This window comes from Coturnix japonica, unplaced genomic scaffold (assembly GCF_054131305.1).
Source record: "Coturnix japonica strain WE unplaced genomic scaffold, WE-NBRP24 Scf121, whole genome shotgun sequence".
NCBI lineage: Eukaryota > Metazoa > Chordata > Aves > Galliformes > Phasianidae > Coturnix > Coturnix japonica.
The window spans coordinates 1,145-22,660 of NW_028189024.1; the positions used below are offsets into that span (position 1 = coordinate 1,145).

The following is a 21,516-nucleotide window of genomic DNA, read 5'->3' on the forward strand; positions in this document are numbered from 1 at the left end:
CTCCCAGGTAGGTGAGTTGTTTTCAGTGCTCTGTAGGGTCAGGGACCCCCCCCCCACGACCACCCCCCCCCCCCATCCACGCCGGCTGCCGACCCCCAGAGCAGTACCCGTATATCCTGACCGGCGGGGGGGGGGGGGGGAGGAGGGGAAAAAGTGGGGGGGGGGGCACTGTGTGACCCCGGGATATCAAGGGAAATGGGGGGGGGGTCCCAAATCCCACCTGGTGCTGCACCCCCCCCCCCCCCCCAGCATGGTGAGGGGGGGGGGCAGCTCCTGCCTGAGGCTTCATGGGGAGGGTTTGGGAAGGGGGGGGGGGAAGGGAAGATCCCCCCTGCCCTCCCCTCACTCCCCCCCCCCCCATGGGGGTGCAGTAGCATCCCTGAGGGGTCCCATGGGGGGGGTGGGGGGGTCTTCCTGAGAAGTAAAGGTGGGGAGAAGGGCTGCCCCCCCCCCCCCCCCACAACCCCACTCACACACACACCCCCTTGGTCCCTGGAGCCAGGTGGGTGGGTGGGTGGGTAAGGGGGGGGGGGCAGCACCCACCCCGGTGCAATTAAGTTTGGGGGGTTGGGGGGGGGGGGTCCTACAGCAGAAAGGGGCGCACCGGGGGGGGGGGCCCTCCATTAAAGTGTCTGCAGGGGGTGGAGGGGGCTGAGAAGGGGTGGGGGTGCTAAGTCCACTTTACTGGCCTTAATGCATGGAGACATTCACTACGAACTATTGCTATTATTAAATATACCCAGCAGGGAGGAAGGGGGGGGGGGTTATTTGCTTTCCTTGTTGGTTGGGGGTATGAGGAGGGAGTTAAAGGGGGGGGGGGGGGGGCTTCTGTTCCATCTAAAATAAAATAAAAAAAAAAAAACCCAAAATAAACCAAAAATTAAAAAAAAAAAAAAAAGCCTTTTTTTTTTGTTGGGTTTTGTGGTTATTTTTTTGTCTTTTTTTTTTGTTTCTTTTTGGCTTACACAGCTCTGTGGGTGTGATGGGGGGGGTGGGTATAAAGGGGATGGATGGGGGGGGGCCCTGGGTATGGGGATGGGTGTGTGTGTGTGTGTGTGTGTGTGTGTGTGTATGGGGGGGGGGGTCAGCAGGTAGCATCAGTGCTGGGGGGGTCCCTGGTAGAATTCGTCCCATCGGCTCTGGAAGAAGCGTCTCATGTTGTGCCCAGCGCGACCCACGGCGGAATCGTCCTCGTTGAAGGTCCGGCAGTTGTCGAACACTAAAGTGGCGTCAGCACGAAACTGAGCCGCGCTCGAGTACCTGCAGGGGGGTGGTAAGGGGAGAGATATAGGGGGGTGTATAATAGGGGAGAGATGGGGGGGTATGGAGGGGATGGTAAGGGGAGAGATGGGGATGGTTATGGAGGGGGTGAAGGGGAAGGTAAGGGGAAAGATGTTAAGGGGGGGTGTGTAATAGGGGAGAGATGAGGGGGGTATGGAGGGGATGGTAAGAGGAGAGATGGGGGAGGGGATATGGAGGGGGTTGGAGGGGATGGTAAGGGGAGAGATGTTAAGGGGGGGTGTATAATAGGGGAGAGATGTGAGGGGTGTGGAGGGGAGAGATGTTAGGGGGGATATGGAGGGGGTTGGAGGGGAAGGTAAGGGGAGAGATAAAGGGGGGCGTATAATAGGGGAGAGATATGGGGGGGTATATGGAGGGGGTATGGAGGGGAAGGTAAGGGGAGAGATGTTAGGGGGGCATATAATAGGGGAGAAATGGGGGGTATGGAGGGGAGAGATATTAGGGGGGATATGGAGGGGGTTGGAAGGGAAGGTAAGGGGAGAGATATAGGGGGTGTATAATAGGGGAGAGATATGGGGGGGGTATGGAGGGGATGGTAAGGGGAGAGATGGGGGAGGGGATATGGAGGGGGTTGGAGGGGATGGTAAGGGGAGAGATATGGGGGGGTCATATAATAGGGGAGAGATATAGGGGGGGTGTATAATAGGGGAGAGATATGGGGGGGTCATACAATAGGGGAGAGATATGGGGGGGGTATATGGAGGGGATTGGAGGGGATGGTAAGGGGAGAGATATGGGGGGGCATATAATAGGGGAGAGATATGGGGGGTATGGAGGGGAAGGTTAGATGAGAGATGTTGGGGAGGTCATATAATAAGGGAGAGATGGGGGAGGATGGAGGGGATGGTAAGGGGAGAGATATAGGGGGGCGTATAATAGGGGAGAGATATGGGGGGGAATATGGAGGGGAGAGATGTAGGGGGGGGATATGGTGGGGGTTGGAGGGGGAGAGATGTTAGGGGGGGTCATATAATAGGGGAGAGATGTTGGGGGTGACATGGGGGGGGGAAGTATTGGGGACATAAAACAGGCAAGAGATGGGGGAGCACATACGGGAATTATGGGGGGGGGATACAGAGGGGAGAGGTTTTTTGGGGGGTAAATAATAGGGGAGAAACATTGGGGAGGGGGATAAAGAGGGGGGGGGATGGTGGGGGTGCTCACCCGCCCCGCAGCAGCCGCACGCGCATGGTGCCAAAGTCCATGGGGTGTTTGATGATGCGGCGGTAGCCGGGCACCAGGCGGGGGTTGACGGGCTCCAGGAAGGGCCAGGCGTCCTCATGTGCCTCCATCTCCATCAGGATGATCCTTGTAAGGGGGGGGGGACACAAGAGCTGGGTGTTGGGGGGGGGCTGTAGGGATGCATCCCCCCCCCCATGTTGGCCCTGCCACACTCACTCGCAGAAGGTCAGGTCGCCGGGTGGGCCCCGGGGGGGGGCTGAGCGCCGTTTGGTTGGGGGTGATGCCCCCTCGGGACGTCGCGATGCCGCCCTACGTCGGGGGGGGCTGCTGCCATCATCCTCTGCTGGGCCCCCCCCCGGCACGCGGCCCCGCTTCCGCTTCTTCCCCCGCCGCGGGGTGAGGGGCTCTGGGTATTGCTGTGCCTAAATGGGAGGGGGGGGCACACACAAACTGGGGTCACCACCAGCTCACAGCCCCGAGGGGGGGGCACCGCACAACCCGGACCCCCCCCACATACCCGTGAGATGCAGATGGAGCAGAACCAGTCGCCCTCGGGCACGGCGGCCATACGCGGGCGGTGGCAGTAGAGGTGGCAGCCGCGGTCGCAGCCATCGCACAGCAGCAGGTTCTCATCGTCATCCCCACGCCGACACACCAGGCACGTCTGGAATAGGGGGATCAATGGGCTCAGAATGGTGGTCCTTAAGCCCCCTCCCCCCTTTTAAAGCTGGCCGTGCACTCACCACTTTGTTGACAGACTTCTCCCATGCGATGGAGCGCTCCAGCTGGTGGATGCACAGCGACACCTGCGCTGCACTGCGGCACCGCTCCAACGTCTGCCGCCACGTCCGCACGCGGGGGGTGATTTCATAGGCACTGCAATGGGGGGGGGACACACACACACATGGCTCAGTACAACACCACGGGGGTCCCACAGGGGTGGAAAGGTGGGGAGGGGGCTCACATCTCTGTTGGGCTCAGCTCCTCGGGGCCGCTCAGCACCACCTTCTCCAGCACCACCTCGTGCGCTGCCCACAGTGGTTCTTTTAGGTAGCGTCGCTCCACGTTCTGCTCCAACGCCGCCAGGCGCCGCACGGCCAGGTCCAGGGGGTTGGTGTCCTCGCGGCGTGGGGGGAGCCCGTCCCGCCGGCTGCGCACCGTGATGTCCTCCAGGGGCTCCACTTTGTGCTCGCAGTACCGCAGGTCAGTGCGCGTGGAGTCGGGGCTGGGGCACGTCCATCCCTATGGGACAGCAGAGCTCAGGGCTGAGACCCTCCTGGGGGGCTGAGACCCTCCTGGGGGGCTGAGACCCTCCACTTGAGCACAGGGACCCCCAACCTACCCAAGGACCCCCATTCTATCTGGGGACCCTCACCCTACCCAAGGGCCTCACCTTACCTGGGGACCCCCACCATACCCAAGGGCCCCTCATCATACCCAGTGACTCCCACCATACCCAAGGACCCCTGTCTTACACAGGGACCTCCATCATACCCAGAGACCCCCATCTACCTGAGGACCCCCACCCTCCCCAAGGGCCCTCACCTTACCCGGGGACTCCCACCATACCCAAGGGCCCTCACCCTACCCAAGGGCTCCTCATCTTACCCAGAGACCCCCACCCTCCCAGAGGTCTCCCACCCTACCCAAGGACCCTCACCTCACCTGGGAACCCCCACCCTACCTAAGGGTGCCCATCATACCCAGAGACCCCCACCAACCTGAGGACCCCCACCCTCCCAGGGGACCCCCACCCTCCTAGGGGTCTCCCACCCTACCCAAGGGCCCCCATCTTACCCAGGGACCCCCAACTACCTGAGGCCCCCCATCCTCCCCTGGAGCCCCCCCTACCCTGATCTGCAGGTCGGCCATCAGCACACGCTGCTCCAGCTCCTCCACCCACTGCAGCACCGACAGATCAGCCTCGTACGCCCTCTCCATCACCGACCATTGGGCCAACGCTTCCTGAGATGCGGCGGTGACGGCGGCTGTCTCGGGGCGGGGGTGGAAGATGGGGTCTGGGGGCACAAAGAGGGGTCGGCAGGGGGGACACGGAGCCATCCCCACATCCCACACCCCGCACACAGCCCGTACCCGTGGCAGCTCGCAGGCAGACCTCCCGCAGGTACTCCCTGTGCTTGGTCAGGTGTTTGTGCAGTGCTTTCTCTCGGATGCCCCGCGGGTGCAGAGCTCGTGCCACCGCCTCCAGCTGCTCGGGGTCCTGCAGCCACCACCACCCACTCCGCATCTCTGTAAGGCAGCACCGTGCTCACATTGGTCCCATAGAGCTGCCCACCCCCCCATATCCCCATCCCCATCCCCCCCTCCATCAACGCAGGGTGATGCTCTCACCGGGGGGAACCGGCTGCTCCGTCAGCTGTGTCAGGTATTTCTGCTCCATCTGCTTGAAGAACTTGGTAGGGGGTCTCCCCCGGCGCTTGGGTTGCCCTGGGGGGTCCTGCAGCTTCTCCAGGCTATTCCGGCTCCGGGGACAGGCAGGGGGGGCCCTGGCACCAGCGGGGACCGGGGTGGAGGCGAGCAGAGGGGAGGTGGGGTCGTCTGCTGGGAGCCCATTCAGCTGTAGGGATGGAGCACGGTGAGTAGGGGACCCCCACCCATCAATGCTTCAGAGCCCCCCCATGCACCGCAGCACCCACCTGCCTGGCCGAGGCCTTGGGCTGATCCCTGTGGGGTTGATCCCTGTGGGGCTGCTCCCTGTGGGGAGGTGGGGGCTCAGCTGAGGAAGGCGCGTGGGGGACTCGGTCATCGCGGGGCAGGGGGCTGAACCACGGCCCCTGCGTATCCGCAGTCTCTGTGCTGCTCTCCTCCTCCGTGGGGTCAGACGAGGCCTCGAGGGGTGGCAGCCCCACATCCCCCGCTCCGGGGCTGCTGTCTGGGGTGAGCACTGAGTCGGTGAGCAGCGAGGGCTGCGTCTGGCTGAGCCACGACAGGAAGGCAGACTGGCTGAGGTCGTGCTGGCTCTGCCCCAGTGACAGCGGCTCCTCCAGAGCCCCGTTGATGGGCGGCGATTTGGGGGGGATGGATGGGGGGATGGATGGGGGGACGGGCGGGGGGATGGGTTGGGGGACAGGTAGTGGGGTGGGTGGGGGTCGTGGCTCCTCTTTGCTCTTCCTCGGCCTTCCCCGGGCACGTGCAGCCACACAGTTCATGGTGACCCGTTGGGGAACCGGCACCGGCACCTCGGGGTCCGGCGGCTCCTCCTTCACCGCAGGCACCGGGCGCAGCACCTTCTGCTCCGGGGGCTCCTCCGGGTGCTCCTCGGGCACTAAGGGGGAGCAATGAGGGTGGGTCGCACCCTGAGGGTCCCCAGCTCTCCTCCTCCCAGCCCCAACCCCACTCACCTTCTGCCCCCTCCACGAAGATCCCCCCCAGGTGGGGCAGCACCCAGTACCGCCGCCGGTACCGGTCCTGACCCAGCGAGGCCGCCCGCAGCGTCTGCGAGGAGTGGAGCAGCTTCTTGCGGAAGAACATCTGCCGCTGTGGGAAGGGCACGGGGTGAGGGGCTGCATGGGGGGGGGTCACAGCCATAATATGGGCACCCACAGACCTGTGCCTCCACCACTCACCTTCGCCAGCTTCTCGATCTGCCGCTCGAGCTCAGGGATGCTGGAAGCCAACGTGTCAGCCTGGGGGGAGCGAGAGACCATCAGGACCAGGGGAGACCCTGAGACCCCAACCCCAACCCACCCCGATGCCCACATCACCTCCTCGTCCCGGCGGGAGCGGCGGCCCCGACCCTCCTCCTCCTCCTCCAGCTCCAGCCCAGGCTCCTCACACAGGCGGGAGCTGCGCCGGCGTCGTCCGTCCTCCAGTGCCATCAACTCAGACTCGGGGCGACCCGTCTTCTTGGCCAGAGCCATCTTCAACCTGATGGGACACAGCACAGTGACAGCGGAGACCCTGTGAGGAGCCCCCTCTGTGCCCAGAGCCCCTCGAGTCAGGGGGGTTTGGGGAGCGCAGCCCCATTTCCCATCCCACAGCACAGCAGCATCTTATGGCACAGCCCTGCCCCTATTCCACAGCACTGCCACATCCCTACCCCATCCCCATCCTACACCATGGCACTGCCCCATCCCCATCCTATGGCACAGCACCATCCCCATCCCATGGCACAACCCTGCCGCCATCCCATGGGGCAGCACTATTCCCATCCCACAGCATAGGACTGCCCCACAGCACAACCCTGTCCCCATCCCACAGCCCTATCCCATGGCAATACCCCATCCTCATCCTATGGAACAACCCCATCCCATGGCACAGCACTATCCCCATCCCATGGCATAGTACAGCCCCCTCCCCATCCTATGGCACAGCACCATCCCCATCTCATGGCATGGCACTGCCCCATGGCACAGCCACCTCCCCATCCTATGGCACAACCCCATCCCCACCCCATGGCACAGCACCATCCCCATCTCATGGCATAGTACAGCCCCCTCCCCACCCCATGGCACAGCACCATCCCCATCCCAAGGCACAGCCCCCTCCCCATCCTATGGCACAACCCCATCCCCACCCCATGGCACAAACCCATCCCCACCCCATGGCACAGCACCATCCCCATCTCATGGCATGGCACTGCCCCTTGGCACAGCCCCCTCCCCACCCCATGGCACAGCCCCCTCCCCATCCTATGGCACAACCCCATCCCAAGGCACAGCCCCCTCCCCACAGCACCCACCGGCGCAGCCGTCCCTCGATGATCCATTTATTCTTCCTATAGGCCGACATGCTCTCCAACGTCTTATCGATCTCACTGCACACACACAAGGTGGGGGCTCAGCTCCATGGGGTGGGGGCACAGCCATCCCTCACCCCCCCCCCCCTCCTCAATTTCTCCCCTATACTCACCTAATAATGCGGGCGCTGCTGTTGAGCTCATTGACCAGGAAGGCCAGGATGGCAGCTTTGTGCTCGGGGAGCAGCGCTTGGAAGGGTTTTGTGCGCAGCCTCGTGCACAGCTCAGCTTCGGCTCCATGAGCCGTCAGGAAACAACGCAGCACCTCCGAGACGGTGTCACGGTTCAGGCTGATCTCTGACACCTTCTCACCCAGGATCTTCAGGGACTGTGGGGGAACAGAGAGGGGTTGGGGGGCAGCAATGGGGGAGTCAGCTCTTGGAAAGGGTTGATAACAGCAGGGCGAGGGGAAATGGCTTGAAGGTTGAGGTTGTGGATGCCCCATATATCCCTTAGGGATGTTCAAGGCCAGGTTGGATGAGGCTGCTACAAAATGGGGAGGTTTGGACCCTTGGGGTCAATTCCAACCCAAACCATTCTGTGATCCGATGGGAAAACCCAAAGCCTGGAGCGGGGCGCCCCCAAATAGGGCCGTAATATGGGCAGCCCTGAAATGCAGCTCTCAACCTGCAGCAGCTGCAGCCTCAGGGCATCACAGGGCAGGGGATGGGGGGGACACAGAGGGGTCGGACACACATCAGGGCATTACCTGGCAGTAGGGGGGCAGCCCAGGGTCATAGAGCGCAGCCTGCAGCAGCCTCACCAGCAGGTCCTGCACGGCGCCGGCGCTGCCGCCCACCCCCAGCAGCCCCTCCTGCATCGTGCTCAAGCTGGGCACGTCCCTGCTGGGCTCGAAGCCCAACACTTTGCCGTAGCTCTGCAGGAACTCCACCACCGTCAGGCAGTGGGAGAAGGCACGGCTGGGCAGCACCAGGCCTGGGATGCGCGAGAAGGTCGGAAGAGGCTGTGGGGCAAAAATGGGGCGGTCAGGGCAGGTTATATGGGATCAGAGCTGACAAACCCCCTTCCCCATCCCCACCTGGTGGTCCGCCAGGCACATATCCTCCGTCGGCTTCTTCATCTCCTCCAGGATGAGCTGCTGCCGTCTCCGTTCCTCCAGGCGCCGCTGGGCCAGCAGCCCCTTGTCCACCCTGCGCGGCCCTTTGCTCTTCTTCTCCTTGGGCCGCCCCTTGTCTTTGCCCTTCTCCATTTTGCCTTTCTTCTCCTTGGCCTGGAAACACAGCCCAGGGTGGGTGGCCCCTCTCAGCCCCCTCTTTACCCTCCCTCCCCCCACGGCTGCTGCAGACTCACCTTGGATTTCTTCTTGGCCTCCTTGGCTTTGGGAGCTTTCGCCTCTTGCTTCTGCTTGTTCTTGGCCTGGAAGGGAATAAGAGCAGCTCAGGGATGGGCAGCAACACGGGGACCCACTGGATGGGGCAGGGGGCTGCTCTGTGCCCCCCAGCTGGGGAAGGGGGAGGCTCCATGTCAGTCACCCAGCCAGAGGGGCCCTAGTGCTGCCCCCAGCCCTCCCCAAGCCCTATTCACTCCTACCTTCCGCCTCATTTTCTTCTTGATTTTGCTCATTTTCAGCTTGTCCTCATCACTGAGCACCTCTATGAGAATGGAGAGAAGGGGGGTTGGTGACAGCGAGTGGGCTGTGGGGTGGGTTGTGGGGTGGGCTGTGGGGTGGGTTGTGGGGTGGGCTATGGGGTGGGCTGTGAGGTGGGCTATGGGGCAGGGGGTACCTTGAGCCTCCAGCCTCTTCAGCAGCCTGGCATCCGTCTTGCTGAGCAGATCCACCATTCGGGCCTTTGGGGGCCGCCCGCGGCCGCGTTTCACAGCTGGCAGCTCTTTGGGTTTCACCTTCTCAGCGTTACGGGGTCGCCCACGTTTCCCAGTGATGGCCTGGATACGGGCTGGGATCTCCTCGGGGCTCAGCTTCACCCACTGCAGACCCTATAGGAGCAAACCCCATTAGCCCCAATAGGGAGCGACCCACAGCCCCATAGCATCGCATAGGGTGCTATAGGGCACTCTATAAGTGCTCACCTCCGGTGTATCCCGCTCCTCATAGAAATCCCCCACCGGCATCCGGGGGCTGAAGCTGAAGTGCTCCCGACGGACGTCCTGCACCACGTTCCTATTCAGATACTGAGGGGGGGGGACAGGAGGAGGATGAGGGGCTGTGATAGAGCTGGGGGGGCTGCTCAGAGCCCCCCCCCCCCCCAATACTGTACCTTGATCACCTCCGGGAACTGCTTCATCCTCTTCCCACACGGCCCATAGTACCACGTCTCTCCCTGCCACCGGTGGTTCCCCCTTTTGATGCGCACCTCCCTCCTCCACCTGCACGCAGGGGGGGGGCTCAGCATGGGGTCCCACACAGACAGGGGGGATGTGGATATGGGGGGGCACAAGGGGGGTATGTGAATATGGGGGGGACCAGGGGATATGTGGATATGGGAGCACTATAGGGGATGTGGATATAGGGGGGGACCAGGGGGGATGTGGATATGGGGGCACCAGGGGGGTTATGTGGATATGGGGGGACTATAGGGGATGTGGATATGGGGGGGCACAAGGGGGGTATGTGGATATGGGGGCACTATAGGGGATGTGGATATGGGTGGGGTAACAAGGGGGGGATGTGGATATGGAAAGGGACCAGGGGGGTTATGTGGATATGGGGGGGCGTCACAGGGGATGTGGATATGGGGCATTATGGGGGATGTGGATATAGGGGGGGCACTATGGGGGGAATGTGGATATGGGGGCACCATGGAGGGGATGTGGATATGGGGGGGCATCAGGGGGCCGTGGATATAGGGGCACTATAGGGGATGTGGATATAGGGGGGACCATGGGGGGATGTGGATATGAGGGGGCATCATGGGGGATGCAGATATAGGGGCACTATGGGCAATGTGGATATAGGGGGGCACCAGGGGGGGATGTAGATATGGAAGTGCCCCATGGGGGATGTGGATATGGAGGCACCAGGGGGGGATGTGGTTATGGGGGCACTATGGGGGATGTGGATATGGGGGTGCCCCAGGGGGGATGTGGATATGGAGGCACCAGGGGGGGGATGTGGTTATGGGGGCACTATGGGGGATGTGGATATGGGGGCACTATGGGGGATGTGGATATAGGGGCACCACGTACCCGTGCTGCAGAGGGAATCGCACCTCCTCGGGGGTGGCAATGCGCCTGCGTGGGACGTCACCTGTAGGGCAGAGGGGGGGGGGGCAGCTCAATGGGTGTGGGGGGCACCCAGCCTGGAGGTGAAGGTGGTAGGGGGGGGGGTGGTTTCCATCCTCACCTCCCACTGATGTGCTCAGTGGGGCGGCCGCCTCTTTGCTGTCCCCTTCTGGAGCAGCTGAAGCCTCCGTGCAGCTGTCAGCCACCTCCTCCTCCTCCTCATCTTCTTCTTCCTCCTCCTCTTCCTCAGCAGAAGGACACGGGGATTCGGGCTCCAGTGCAGTGCTGAGCTCCAGAGCCCCCGATTGCTCCGGGCCATCATGGCTGCTGCTCAGCTCAGGGCTGGTATCTGCAGGGCCAAAGGCAGCACCATCACAACCACCATCCCTTCCGACCCCCCCCCATCCAGCACCCAGCTGGGGGGCTCAGTGCTGTGCCCCCTATACCATAAATGTGCCCCACATACCGTGTAGGGGGGGCGGTGAGCCGGGGCTGGGCAGCAGCGGGGGGGCCGGGCGGTGGGCTGGCAGCAGATTGAAGGGGCTGGCAGCGTGTGGGGGGGGGCTGGCAGCAGGGAGGGGGGGGGCAGGAGCATCATCATGGGGGTCTTCCAAGGGGGATTTATCGCCCACCAGCTGCGTCTCATCCATCGCATAGAGGTCACCAGTGTCAGGGTCTGGAGGGGGGGGGGGATGCAAAGAGCTCAGTGGGGCAGCAGGGTGATAATGAGGACCCCATACAACACACACATGGCAGGTGAACGACCCCCCCCCCCCCCCCCCCTCCTCAAAGGGCTCCGGGACCACAGGGGTTAATGGGAGCCCGCAGCCCCCGGCCCCGCCCCCTCGGTTGGGAAGCGGAGCCCAAAATGGCCGGTAGCGGCGACGTTCGGCAGCGCGGAAGTTGAGGAACAGCTTCGTCACTGCGCCGGGAACGGAAGGACGGAGCGGAACCGACGGGAGGAGCGACCGGCCCCAAAGCGACCCGCCCCTACGCGGCCATGGGCACCACGGGGCGCCCCCATACACAGACCACCCCATTAGCAAACAACCCCCCCCATTACTAAACACAGCCCCCATTAACAGATACCACCCCCATTCCCAACCCCCCCCCCCATTAACAGATCACCCCCCCATAACCAAACACACACCCCCCCATTACTAAACACAGCCCCCCCCATTAACAGATACCCCCCCATTACCAAACCCCCCCCCATTAACAGATCACCCCCCCATAACCAAACACCCCCTCCCCATTAACAAATACCCCCCCATTACTAAACAACCCCCCCCATTCCCAAACACCCCCACCCCCCAATTACCAAACACCCCCCCCTATTAACAAACACCCCCTCCCCATTACCAAACACCCCCCATTACTAAACACCCCCCCCCATTAGCAAACAACCCCCCCGTTACCAAGCACACCCCCCCCATTAACAAATATCGCCCCCCATTCCCAAACACCCCCCCCATAACTAAACACCCCCCCCCATTCCCAAACACCCCCTCCCCATTACTAAATACCCCCCCCATTAACAAATACCCCCTCCCCCCCATTAACAAACACCCTCCCCATTACTAAACAGCCCCCCCATTCCCAACCCCCCCCATTACTAAACAACCCCCCCATTAACAAATACCCCCCCCCATTCCCAAACGCCCCCTCCCCATTAACAGATACCCCCCCCATTCCCAGACACCCCCTCATTACTAAACACCCCCCCCACATTAACAAACACCCCCCCCCATTCCCAAACACCCTCCCCCCCATTAACAAACATCCCCCCCATTAACAAACACCCCCCCCATTCCCAAACCCCCACCCCATTTCCAAACACCCCTCCCATTAACAGATACCCCCCCCACTCCCAAACACCCCCCTCCCCCCCCCATTAATAAATACCCCCCCCCCATTCCCAAACGCCCCCTCCCCATTAACAGATACCCCCCCCATTCCCAGACACCCCCTCATTACTAAACACCCCCCCCCATTAACAAACACCCCCCCCATTAACAAACACCCCCCCCCATTCCCAAACAACCCCCCATTACTAAACATCCCCCCCCATTAACAGATACCCCCCCCACTCCCAAACACCCCCCTCCCCCCCCCCATTACCAAGTACCCCCTCCCCATTCCCAGCTCCCCCCCCCCCTTTTAATGCCCCCCCCATTCCCAAACACCCCCCCCATTAATATCCCCCCCCCCATTCCCAAACACCCCCCCCCCCCATTAATACCCCCTCCCCATTCCCCAACCCCCCCCCCATTACTAAACACCCCCCCCCCCCAATTCCCAAACACTCCCCCCCCCACCTCTGGCCAAAGCCTCGAAGGGCTCCAGGGGGTCTTCGCTCAGCAGCGCTGCCCCCATTGGTGATGAGGGTCCCAGGCTGGTACCGGTGGGGGGGGTTAAACCGGGGCTGTCCCGACCCAGCGGCACCGCGGTGGGAGCTGCTCCGTTATAAGAGCAGAGCTTGAGGTCTGCAATGAGCACAAAGCAACGGGAGCAAAGCTGGGGGGGGGGGGGGGGCACCACCATCACCCCCCCCCATAACATGGCTGCTCATCACCCCACCTGGACCCCCAACCCCATAGCAATGGAATGAACCCAACGTGGCCCCATCCGACCCCATTGCTCTCCTACCTGGCTGCGTGTCCTCCAGCTCCATGCTGCCCACCAACCCGGCCCCGTTCTCAGCAATGGGGGGGGGCAGCTCCTTGGAGGTCTCAGCATCGTCCGTGTCCCCCCCCAGCTCCTCCTCGGGTAGAGGGAAGGGCGGCTCTCCAGACCCCAACATAGGGGATGGTTGTGGGGCTGCATAGAAGCTGCCTGGGCCGTTGGGTATCAGCTCAAAGCTCTGCTCGGGGAACGAGTCATAGAGCTCCTGAGAATCAAAGTTCAGCCCCATAGATCCAGAGGTTCCATTACCCCATAACTCCGGCCCCGAAGCCCGAAGGTTCACGCTGTGCCCTGGGGAGGAGGGTCGGGAACCCCCCGAAACCCCATTGAGGGGGAACTGAGTGAGGCTGCCGTCCTTGAGGCCGCCGGGGGGTTGGAACTGAGTGTAATCCCAAAGGCAATCGTAGGGATGGAGGTGGGGGGGCCCCGAGGAATGAGTGCTGGAGGTGAAGGTCCCTGAAGTAGTGGTGTGAGATACAGTAGAGAAGCCGTTGACATTCATGCCCCCGTTCAGACCTGAGGGAGGGGGGAGAGGTGTTAATAGGGGGGGGGGTTTGGGGATGGATATAGGATGGCTGTAACCCACAGCACCGCTATGGGGTCGTGTGGGGATCAGCTCAATGGCCAGACCCACGTATAGAGCCCCCAACCCATCCAGATCAGGCTGGGGGTGCACAGCAAAACCCCACCAGGATCCCACCCCCACCGCTGTGCTGAGGGGTCCTCCAGCCCTCTGAGCCCATGAGGCCAATACAGAGGGCACAGACCCCCCCCATCACATATCACATGGACCCCCCCCATCGCATGGACCCCCCCCCCATCGCATGGACCCCCAACATTGCATGGACCCCCCCCATCCCATGGACCCCCCCCCATCGCATGGAGCCCCCCCCATCGCATGGAGCCCCCCCCATCGCATGGAACCCCCTCCCCTGCCCCCTATACTCACTTTTCCCCTGGGGGGGGAAGCTGAGCGCGGCCCCGTTGCTGTACGGGCTGTCCCCTGAGGAAGGCGTGCTGGGTTTCAGTCCTGAGGCAGTGGGTGGGGGGGGAAGCCCCCCGAAGCCAAAATGGTTATCGGTGTCCATGGCTGTAAGGGTTGGGAAGGGGGGGGGTGAGATGAGAACAGTGGGGTTACAGCAGCACCACGACCCCCACGATCAGCCCCACATTCAGCTCTGCACCCAGGGATGCTGTGACACAGAGGGGTCCCATCACTCCCCTCCCCCCCCCACGGCACCGGTGGGTCCCCCCCCCCTCTAAGAACATACCCATGACCTTGCAGGGACGTGGCACAACCCGCCCCCCCCCATAAGCACCACAGCGCTGTGCATTGGGATGGCCGCCCCTCAGACCCCCCCCCCCCCCTCCAATAGCCCAGCGGTGCCGTAGGGCACAACAGCCCCCCCCCCCCCCCCCCAACAACCTCATGCATCCCCTCCCCCCACCCCCAGGGACATCGCCCGCAGCTGCTCCGATGGGGACGGGCCTCAATTCGCAGCGGGGCCACGAGAAGCGAAGGGACCCCCCCCCAAAAACCCCCCCCCACGGTAACAAACGGCACCGAACCGGGCTCCGCATTGACCGGCTGGGCCGTGTCGTAACCCGGCCGTACATTTCGTCACGGCCCCACGAGGACACCCCCCCCCCCGGGGTGACACATTACAGCCCCCCCCCCACAACAACCGGGGCTGCCCCGAGGTTAAAGCAGAACCCAACAGAACCCGGCAGAACCCGGCAGAACCCGGCAGAACCCAACAGAACCCAACAGAACCCAACAGAACCCGGCAGAACCCAACAGAACCCGGCAGAACCCGGCAGAACCCGGCAGAACCCAACAGAACCCAACAGAACCCAACAGAACCCAACAGAACCCGGCAGAACCCGGCAGAACCCGGCAGAACCCAACAGAACCCGGCAGAACCCAACAGAACCCGGCAGAACCCGGCAGAACCGGGGAGAACCCAACAGAACCCAATAGAACCCAACAGAACCCGGGAGAACCCAACAGAACCCTTCCATCCCCCCCCCCCCAACATTGATGCTCCGGGGCTACCGAAGGACAGAGGGGTTGGGGGGGGGGGGCAGAGCCGGGCAGGTGCTGCGGGGGGGGGAAATAAAGGCAAAGGATGGACACAGAGCCGCAATGAGGGGGGGGGAGCTCGGGCTCGTCCTGCTGTGCCCCCCCCCCTCATAACAACCCCCCCCCCCCAGGGCTGTCCCAACCAGCGCCGCCCGCTGCCGGCAGAACTGGGCCACGGCTGAAACCGGAGCCGGGAACGGGGGGGGGGGGGGGGGGGGGGGGGGAAATGAGGCTGGAAAGGGATAAAGTGGGGAGGGGGGGGGGGGGGGTTACCCCAACGTGTCCCCGTTAAACCCCCCCCCCAAATCCCACCGTCCGACCCCCCCCCCCCCATCCCGGTTCAAAACAACGCGGCGCTGCCATTGAGCCGCCGTTTCCTGCTGGGGGGGGGTTGGGGTTGGAGTGGAGATAGAGGGGGGGGTCCGGTACCGGGAGAACCAACCGAACCGAACCGGGAAGAGGCCGCGATCCCAACCGGAGCCGGGGGGGGGGAACCGGGAAAGTGCGTGGGGGGGAAACGGGAAACCGGGCGAACCGGGGGGGGGGGAGGAGGAATAAGGGGGGGGGTCCCAACCGCCGCCCCCGCCGTTACCGACCGCCGCCCCCCCCCGACCCCCCGCACCTGGCAGCGGCGCTGCGGGTCCGGTTCACGCGGTGCGGGGCGGGACTCGGCTCCGCATGGCTCGGTCCAACCGAGCGGACCGGGCCGCAGAGCGGAACCGAACCGGACCGGACCGGGCCGAACGGCGCAGAGCAGGAAGCGCCGCGCGCCGCCGGGCGGTCCCCGCCCCGCCCTCAAACCCGCGTCACCGGGTGGCGTCACCGGGAGCGGCGGCGTCAGCGCGGGGCGGGACGGCGCCCACGTGGGGGGGGATCTCCGCCCCCGGGGGGGTCGGGGGGTGGGGGGGGGGGAATCCCCCACGTGGGGCCGCCGGTAAAACCGGGAACGGCGGCTCCGCTCCGAGCTCACGGCACCGGTACCGGATGGAGGGGGGGGGGCGTCCCGGTGCGGACGATCCCAGCTTAAAGGGGGGGGGGTTTGGGGAGGGGGTCTCAGCATCAGGCGGCCCGTACCTCCTATGGTTCTGGTTCCGGTTCTGGTGCCGGTTCCGGTTCTGTACCGGTGCTCGCAGCCCCCCGTGATGCCCGCACCGCCCCCCCCCACTCCCCTCCCCGCCATTTAAAGGGCCCGCAGCGCTTTGCGGCTTAACGGGGGGGGCAGCACTGAGGGAACCCCCCCCACCCCCAACCCCACGCAGTTCCTCCCCCCCCCCCCCCATATTCAGCCGCCCCCCCCCGGGCTCGGGATTCGGTTCCCCCACATTGGGGCGGGTCTGGGCCGCCCCCCCGGGACCCGCAGACAAAGCCCCATCTGGCAGGGCCAGGCGGGAGCCCTTTGTGCTGCACTATAGGGTGAGGGGGGGGGGTGGGCTGACCTGCCCCCTCTCCCCCCCCCCCACAACACACACACGCTGTTGGCAGCTGCCACCTCTTGTCCCCTCCCCCTGCTCCATCCTGCAGCCTCACAAGAGGGGGGGGGCAATGAAACCCCCCATAAGGAGAGACCCCACAGTGTAGTAATACCCCCCCCCCCAAGGAGCACAGTGGGATGGGGGGAGGGCAGAGACCCCCCCCCTGTGTGGGGAAGGGCAGAGACCCCCCCTGATGCCCCCCCTGTGTGGGGAAGGGCAGAGACCCCCCCTCTGTGTGGGGAGGGGCTCCTTGGGACACCGGGCCCAGGCTGTTTTCACCACCATTTTATTGGAAACCTTAAATACTGGTGTTTCTTTTGGGGGGGGGGGGGTTCAGCCCCATTTGGAGCCGGGATGGATGAAGGATGGATGGATGGATGGAGGCAGCCCCAGCTCACGCGTGTTCCTCAGCCAGTTTCTCTGCCTTGGCCACAGCCTCCTCGATGGGCCCCACCATGTAGAAGGCCTGTTCTGGGAGGTGGTCGTATTCACCTGCAGGGGGAATAATACAGCCATAATAATAGGGGGGAGAATAATAATAGGGGGGAGCCGGTACCAGGGCTGGCATGAAGCCCCCCAGCTCCTCATTGCCCCCCTCCTCACCTGCCAGGATCTGCTTGAAGCCCTTGATGGTCTCCTTTAAGGGAACCAGTTTCCCCATGTGGCCGGTGAAGACTTCAGCCACCTGGAAAGGCTGCGATAAAAAGCGCTGGATCTTGCGGGCACGAGCCACGGTCAGTTTGTCCTCCTCAGATAATTCATCCATACCCAGGATGGCAATAATGTCCTGCAGGGACTTGTAGTCCTGGGGGGGCACAGAGGGCAGTGAGCAACTGGGGCTTCGTGCACCCCCATCCCCTTCATTCATTGCCCCTTATCCCTCACCTGAAGGATCTTCTGCACACCCCGAGCCACGTCGTAGTGCTCAGGCCCCACAATGTTGGGGTCCATGATTCGAGAGGTGGAATCCAGAGGGTCCACAGCTGGGTAGATGCCCAGCTCGGCGATGGCACGGGACAGCACGGTGGTGGCATCCAAATGGGCGAAGGTGGTGGCGGGGGCAGGGTCTGTCAGGTCGTCTGCTGGCACGTAGATGGCCTAAAGGGGGATGAGGTGGGTGCTGTGAGATAGAGGTGGGTGCTGTGGGGTCCCTTAACCCATTAAGCACAGTGCTGGCATTACCTGCACTGAGGTGATGGAGCCTTTGCGTGTGGTGGTGATCCGCTCCTGCATGGTGCCCATATCAGTGGCCAAGGTGGGCTGGTAACCCACAGCGGAGGGGATTCTGCCCAGCAAAGCTGACACCTACGATGGAATAGAGACAGTGAGATGACTTACAGTGCCCACATAAAGGGCAGCATTGATGTGGGGATGGGCCTGATGAAATATGGCAGCACCGACCTCTGAGCCAGCCTGGGTGAAGCGGAAGATGTTGTCAATGAAGAGCAGCACGTCCTGGCCTTCCTGGTCCCTGAAATACTCTGCCACCGTCAACCCAGTCAGAGCCACCCTGGCACGAGCACCCGGGGGCTCATTCATCTGCCCATAGACCAGAGCGACCTGACACAAGAGAAGGGCCAACATCAGCACAGCCGTTGTACCAGGAGACCCCCCCCCAACCCAGCTTGGGCTTCACCCACCTTGGAGGTGGCATCTTTCAGGTTGATGACCCCGGATTCAATCATCTCGTGGTACAAATCGTTGCCTTCGCGGGTTCGTTCCCCGACGCCGGCAAACACCGAATAACCACCGTGAGCTTTCGCCACGTTGTTGATCAGTTCCATGATTAACACAGTCTTACCGACACCGGCACCTCCAAACAAACCTGGGGTGGGGGGGAAAGGGTGACCACACTCATCATGCAGCCAATCCAGCCACCATGGGGGTCTCCCTGCACCCATTTCCTCCTCAGACAACAAACGTTGCTTCAGCAAACTCAGTAGAACGAAAGTCAAAGGGTTATTCATCAGTGAAGGAAGCTGCTGTGTGGGGATGAACTGAGCTTCACAGTGGGCACAAGGAGCCTGGGGGCTACGTACCGATCTTGCCCCCCTTGGCATAAGGAGCCAGCAGATCCACCACCTTAATGCCCGTCACAAGGATCTCCTGCTCGACGCTCATCTCCACGAACTCAGGGGCTTCGGCGTGGATAGCAGCAAACCTGCAGCAAGAGAGGGGAGAGAATGAGCAACCAAAGCAGATCCCTTATGGACAGCAACTGCTGCCGGACCCCAAACCCCACCCAGCAGCACAGCCTGGCCCTGAAGCATCACTCACTGTTTGGTTGTGATGGGGCCCCTCTCGTCGATGGGTTCCCCGATGACATTCATGATCCTCCCCAAGGTCTCGGGGCCGACTGGGATGCGGATGGGAGCACCGGAGTCCAGCACCTTCTGGCCCCTCACCAGCCCCTCGGTGCCGTCCATGGCGATGGTGCGCACCGTGTTCTCCCCTATGGAGGGCAGAGTTACTGCAGTGCCCTCAGGGTGACCCTGGGGAACAGCTGCGTGTCCTCCCAGCCGCGCCAAGGGGACGATGAGAGGCACCAAAGGGCAAAACAAGGCAGTGAAAACGTCCTAAACAAAACCATTGTGGGCTACAGCCCTAAAGCCGCCATCTTTCTCCTCCTCAGACTTTCACATGCGGCTTCAGCGAGCTCAGAAGAACGAAAGTCATTGAATTGCATCGTCATCGGAGGAGCCCCCCACAACCCATCAGCCCCCCATCCCCTATTCCTCCATCCCCTACCCCTCCATTCCCAACCCTCCATCCCCTATTCCTCCATTCCCTACACCCCCAACCCATCACCCCCCCATTCCCTAACCCCCATTCCCTACCTCACCACCCCATCCCTTACACCCCCATTCCCTACCCCCCTAACCTATCACCCCACCATCCCCTATTCCTCCATCCCCTACACCCCCAATTCCCTACCCCTCCATCCCCTATTCCTCCATCCCTCATTCCCTACCCTCCCAACCCATAACCCCCCATTCCCTAACCCCCATTCCCAACCCTCCATCCCCTACACCCCCATTCCATACCCCTCCATCCCCCATCCCCTATCCCCCCAACCCATCACTCCCCCATTCCCTAACCCCCACCCCCCCACCTCCTACCCCATCCCCTACCCCCCCCAATCACCCCCCCATCCCCTATTCCTCCATAACCTACACCCCCACCCCTACCCCCCAATTCCCTAACCCCCATTCCCAACCCTCCATCCCCTATTCCTCCATTTCCTAACTCCCATTCCCTACCCCACCACCCCATCCCCTACACCCCCATTCTCTACCCCCCAACCTATCACCCCCCCATCCCCTATTCCTCCATCCCCTACACCCCCATTCACTACCCCACCATTCCCTACCCCCCAACCCATCACCCCCCGACCCCCCCCCTCTCACCCAGATGTTGGGCCACCTCCAGCACTAATCTCGTCTCCCGTCCCTGAACCTCCAGCGCGTTCAGGATGGGCGGCAGCCCCTCGTCGAACTGCACGTCCACCACGGCACCGATCACGGCCACGATGCGCCCGGTGGCGGATCCGGCCTTAGCGGCGGGAGCGGCCTGAGCCGCGTGATCCCGGCCTAAATAAGGGAGCGAAACGAGGTGTGTGCTGAGGGCTCCTCCGCTTTAACGGGGCCCACGAACGGCGCTAGGCCGCAACGCCCCCCGGCCGTGTAGGCCGCAAGGTGACCCCGCCGGGATCCGCACTCACGAGCACCGACGGCGGCGGCCGGGCCGGCCCCGCGGCTGAGGAGCAGCGGAATGAAGCCATGAGCCGGGCCGGCAGCTCGCCGTAGCGCCGGGAGAGCGGCGGAGGCGGCGGCGGCGGAGCAGCGACCCGCGAGCCCCAACATGGCGGCGCCGACTGAGCCCCGCGCTCCGCCCGCCCGACACGGCCCGCAGGGGGCGGGACCTCTGAGAGTAGTACCGCCCACCGCTCGCTGCCATTGGGTAAGAGCGGACCCGCGCCTCCCGTTCTAGCTCTCTGATTGGTTGGACGTGCCGCAGCCCTCGTTGTGCCTCCTCGTGATTGGGCAGCGCCCCTGGCTGTCTAGGAATACCCCGCACTGATTGGGCGCTGCGAGTCGCAGTTTGGCCGGAAGGGGTGGGAGCAAGACACCGGAAGTTAGACACCGGAAGTAGCAGCGCACGCGCTCTGCGTGTGTCCTTGGGCCGGACGCGGTGACCGCGGCCTACCGCCCCGCTCCGGGACGCGGACATTTCCCGTTCCAACACCGGGCGCCATTTCGGTCTGTGGTACCGGGTCCGGCCCGGCCTCGAAGCACGGCCTACCCAAGGCCTGATAGTCAGAGGGGCAGGCCCAGGCCGCAGCAGGCCCAGGCCGCAGCAGGCCCAGGCCGCAGCAGGCCCAGGCCGCAGCAGGCCCAGGCCGCAGCAGGCCCAGGCCGCAGCAGGCCCAGGCCGCAGCAGGCCCAGGCCGCAGCAGGCCCAGGCCGCAGCAGGCCCAGGCCGCAGCAGGCCCAGGCCGCAGCAGGCCCAGGCCGCAGCAGGCCCAGGCCGCAGCAGGCCCAGGCCGCAGCAGGCCCAGGCCGCAGCAGGCCCAGGCCGCAGCAGGCCCAGGCCGCAGCAGGCCCAGGCCGCAGCCGCAGGAGCCATGATGGATCGGAGCCGTGATGGAGTCTTCAACAGTTTATTAGAAAGAATGCAGACATTAAAAAAATTCCCACCGTTCTGAACAGAAAAATGGAGGTTTTTTCCAACAGAATAAAGGCCCCGTCGGGTCCCATCTGGGTGTTCTCATTCGTTCCCATCCCAACAGTGCAAAGAACATTTGGTCTCATAGATCCACAAACGCGGCCCCA

At 63.3% G+C, this 21,516-nt stretch overlaps 2 protein-coding genes and 2 non-coding genes across 4 annotated transcripts; all 4 read right to left on the bottom strand.

Annotated features, from left to right (window-relative positions):
* Window positions 1-465: 465 nt before the first annotated feature.
* On the bottom strand, window positions 466-16,015 carry BAZ2A (bromodomain adjacent to zinc finger domain 2A). The gene is made up of 29 exons (XM_085535431.1): window positions 15,835-16,015; window positions 14,079-14,219; window positions 13,094-13,645; window positions 12,763-12,930; window positions 10,911-11,120; window positions 10,566-10,793; window positions 10,409-10,469; window positions 9,481-9,589; window positions 9,293-9,394; window positions 8,989-9,199; window positions 8,795-8,856; window positions 8,555-8,620; window positions 8,283-8,474; window positions 7,953-8,207; window positions 7,357-7,571; window positions 7,187-7,261; window positions 6,210-6,372; window positions 6,072-6,131; window positions 5,847-5,982; window positions 5,142-5,770; window positions 4,837-5,062; window positions 4,579-4,734; window positions 4,336-4,502; window positions 3,449-3,726; window positions 3,228-3,360; window positions 3,002-3,148; window positions 2,701-2,906; window positions 2,467-2,610; window positions 466-1,260 (listed from the first exon to the last, which is right to left on the bottom strand). The coding sequence occupies exons 2-29, from the start codon at window positions 14,215-14,217 to the stop codon at window positions 1,098-1,100; spliced, it is 5,253 nt and encodes a 1,750-aa protein (XP_085391557.1). The 5' UTR covers window positions 14,218-14,219; window positions 15,835-16,015; the 3' UTR covers window positions 466-1,097.
* Window positions 16,016-16,954: 939 nt separating this feature from the next.
* ATP5F1B (ATP synthase F1 subunit beta) lies at window positions 16,955-20,556 on the bottom strand. Its single transcript, XM_015887082.2, has 10 exons — window positions 20,406-20,556; window positions 20,092-20,274; window positions 18,962-19,136; window positions 18,724-18,845; window positions 18,325-18,509; window positions 18,086-18,244; window positions 17,867-17,989; window positions 17,570-17,782; window positions 17,288-17,489; window positions 16,955-17,176 (listed from the first exon to the last, which is right to left on the bottom strand). Exons 1-10 carry the CDS (start codon window positions 20,545-20,547, stop codon window positions 17,079-17,081), a joined length of 1,602 nt encoding a protein of 533 aa, XP_015742568.1. The 5' UTR covers window positions 20,548-20,556; the 3' UTR covers window positions 16,955-17,078.
* On the bottom strand, window positions 18,588-18,660 carry LOC116652463 (small nucleolar RNA SNORD59). Its single transcript, XR_004305484.1, has one exon. It is a non-coding gene; the product is annotated as a small nucleolar RNA SNORD59 (small nucleolar RNA).
* LOC116652464 (small nucleolar RNA SNORD59) lies at window positions 19,308-19,382 on the bottom strand. Its single transcript, XR_004305485.1, has one exon. It is a non-coding gene; the product is annotated as a small nucleolar RNA SNORD59 (small nucleolar RNA).
* Window positions 20,557-21,516: the final 960 nt, after the last annotated feature.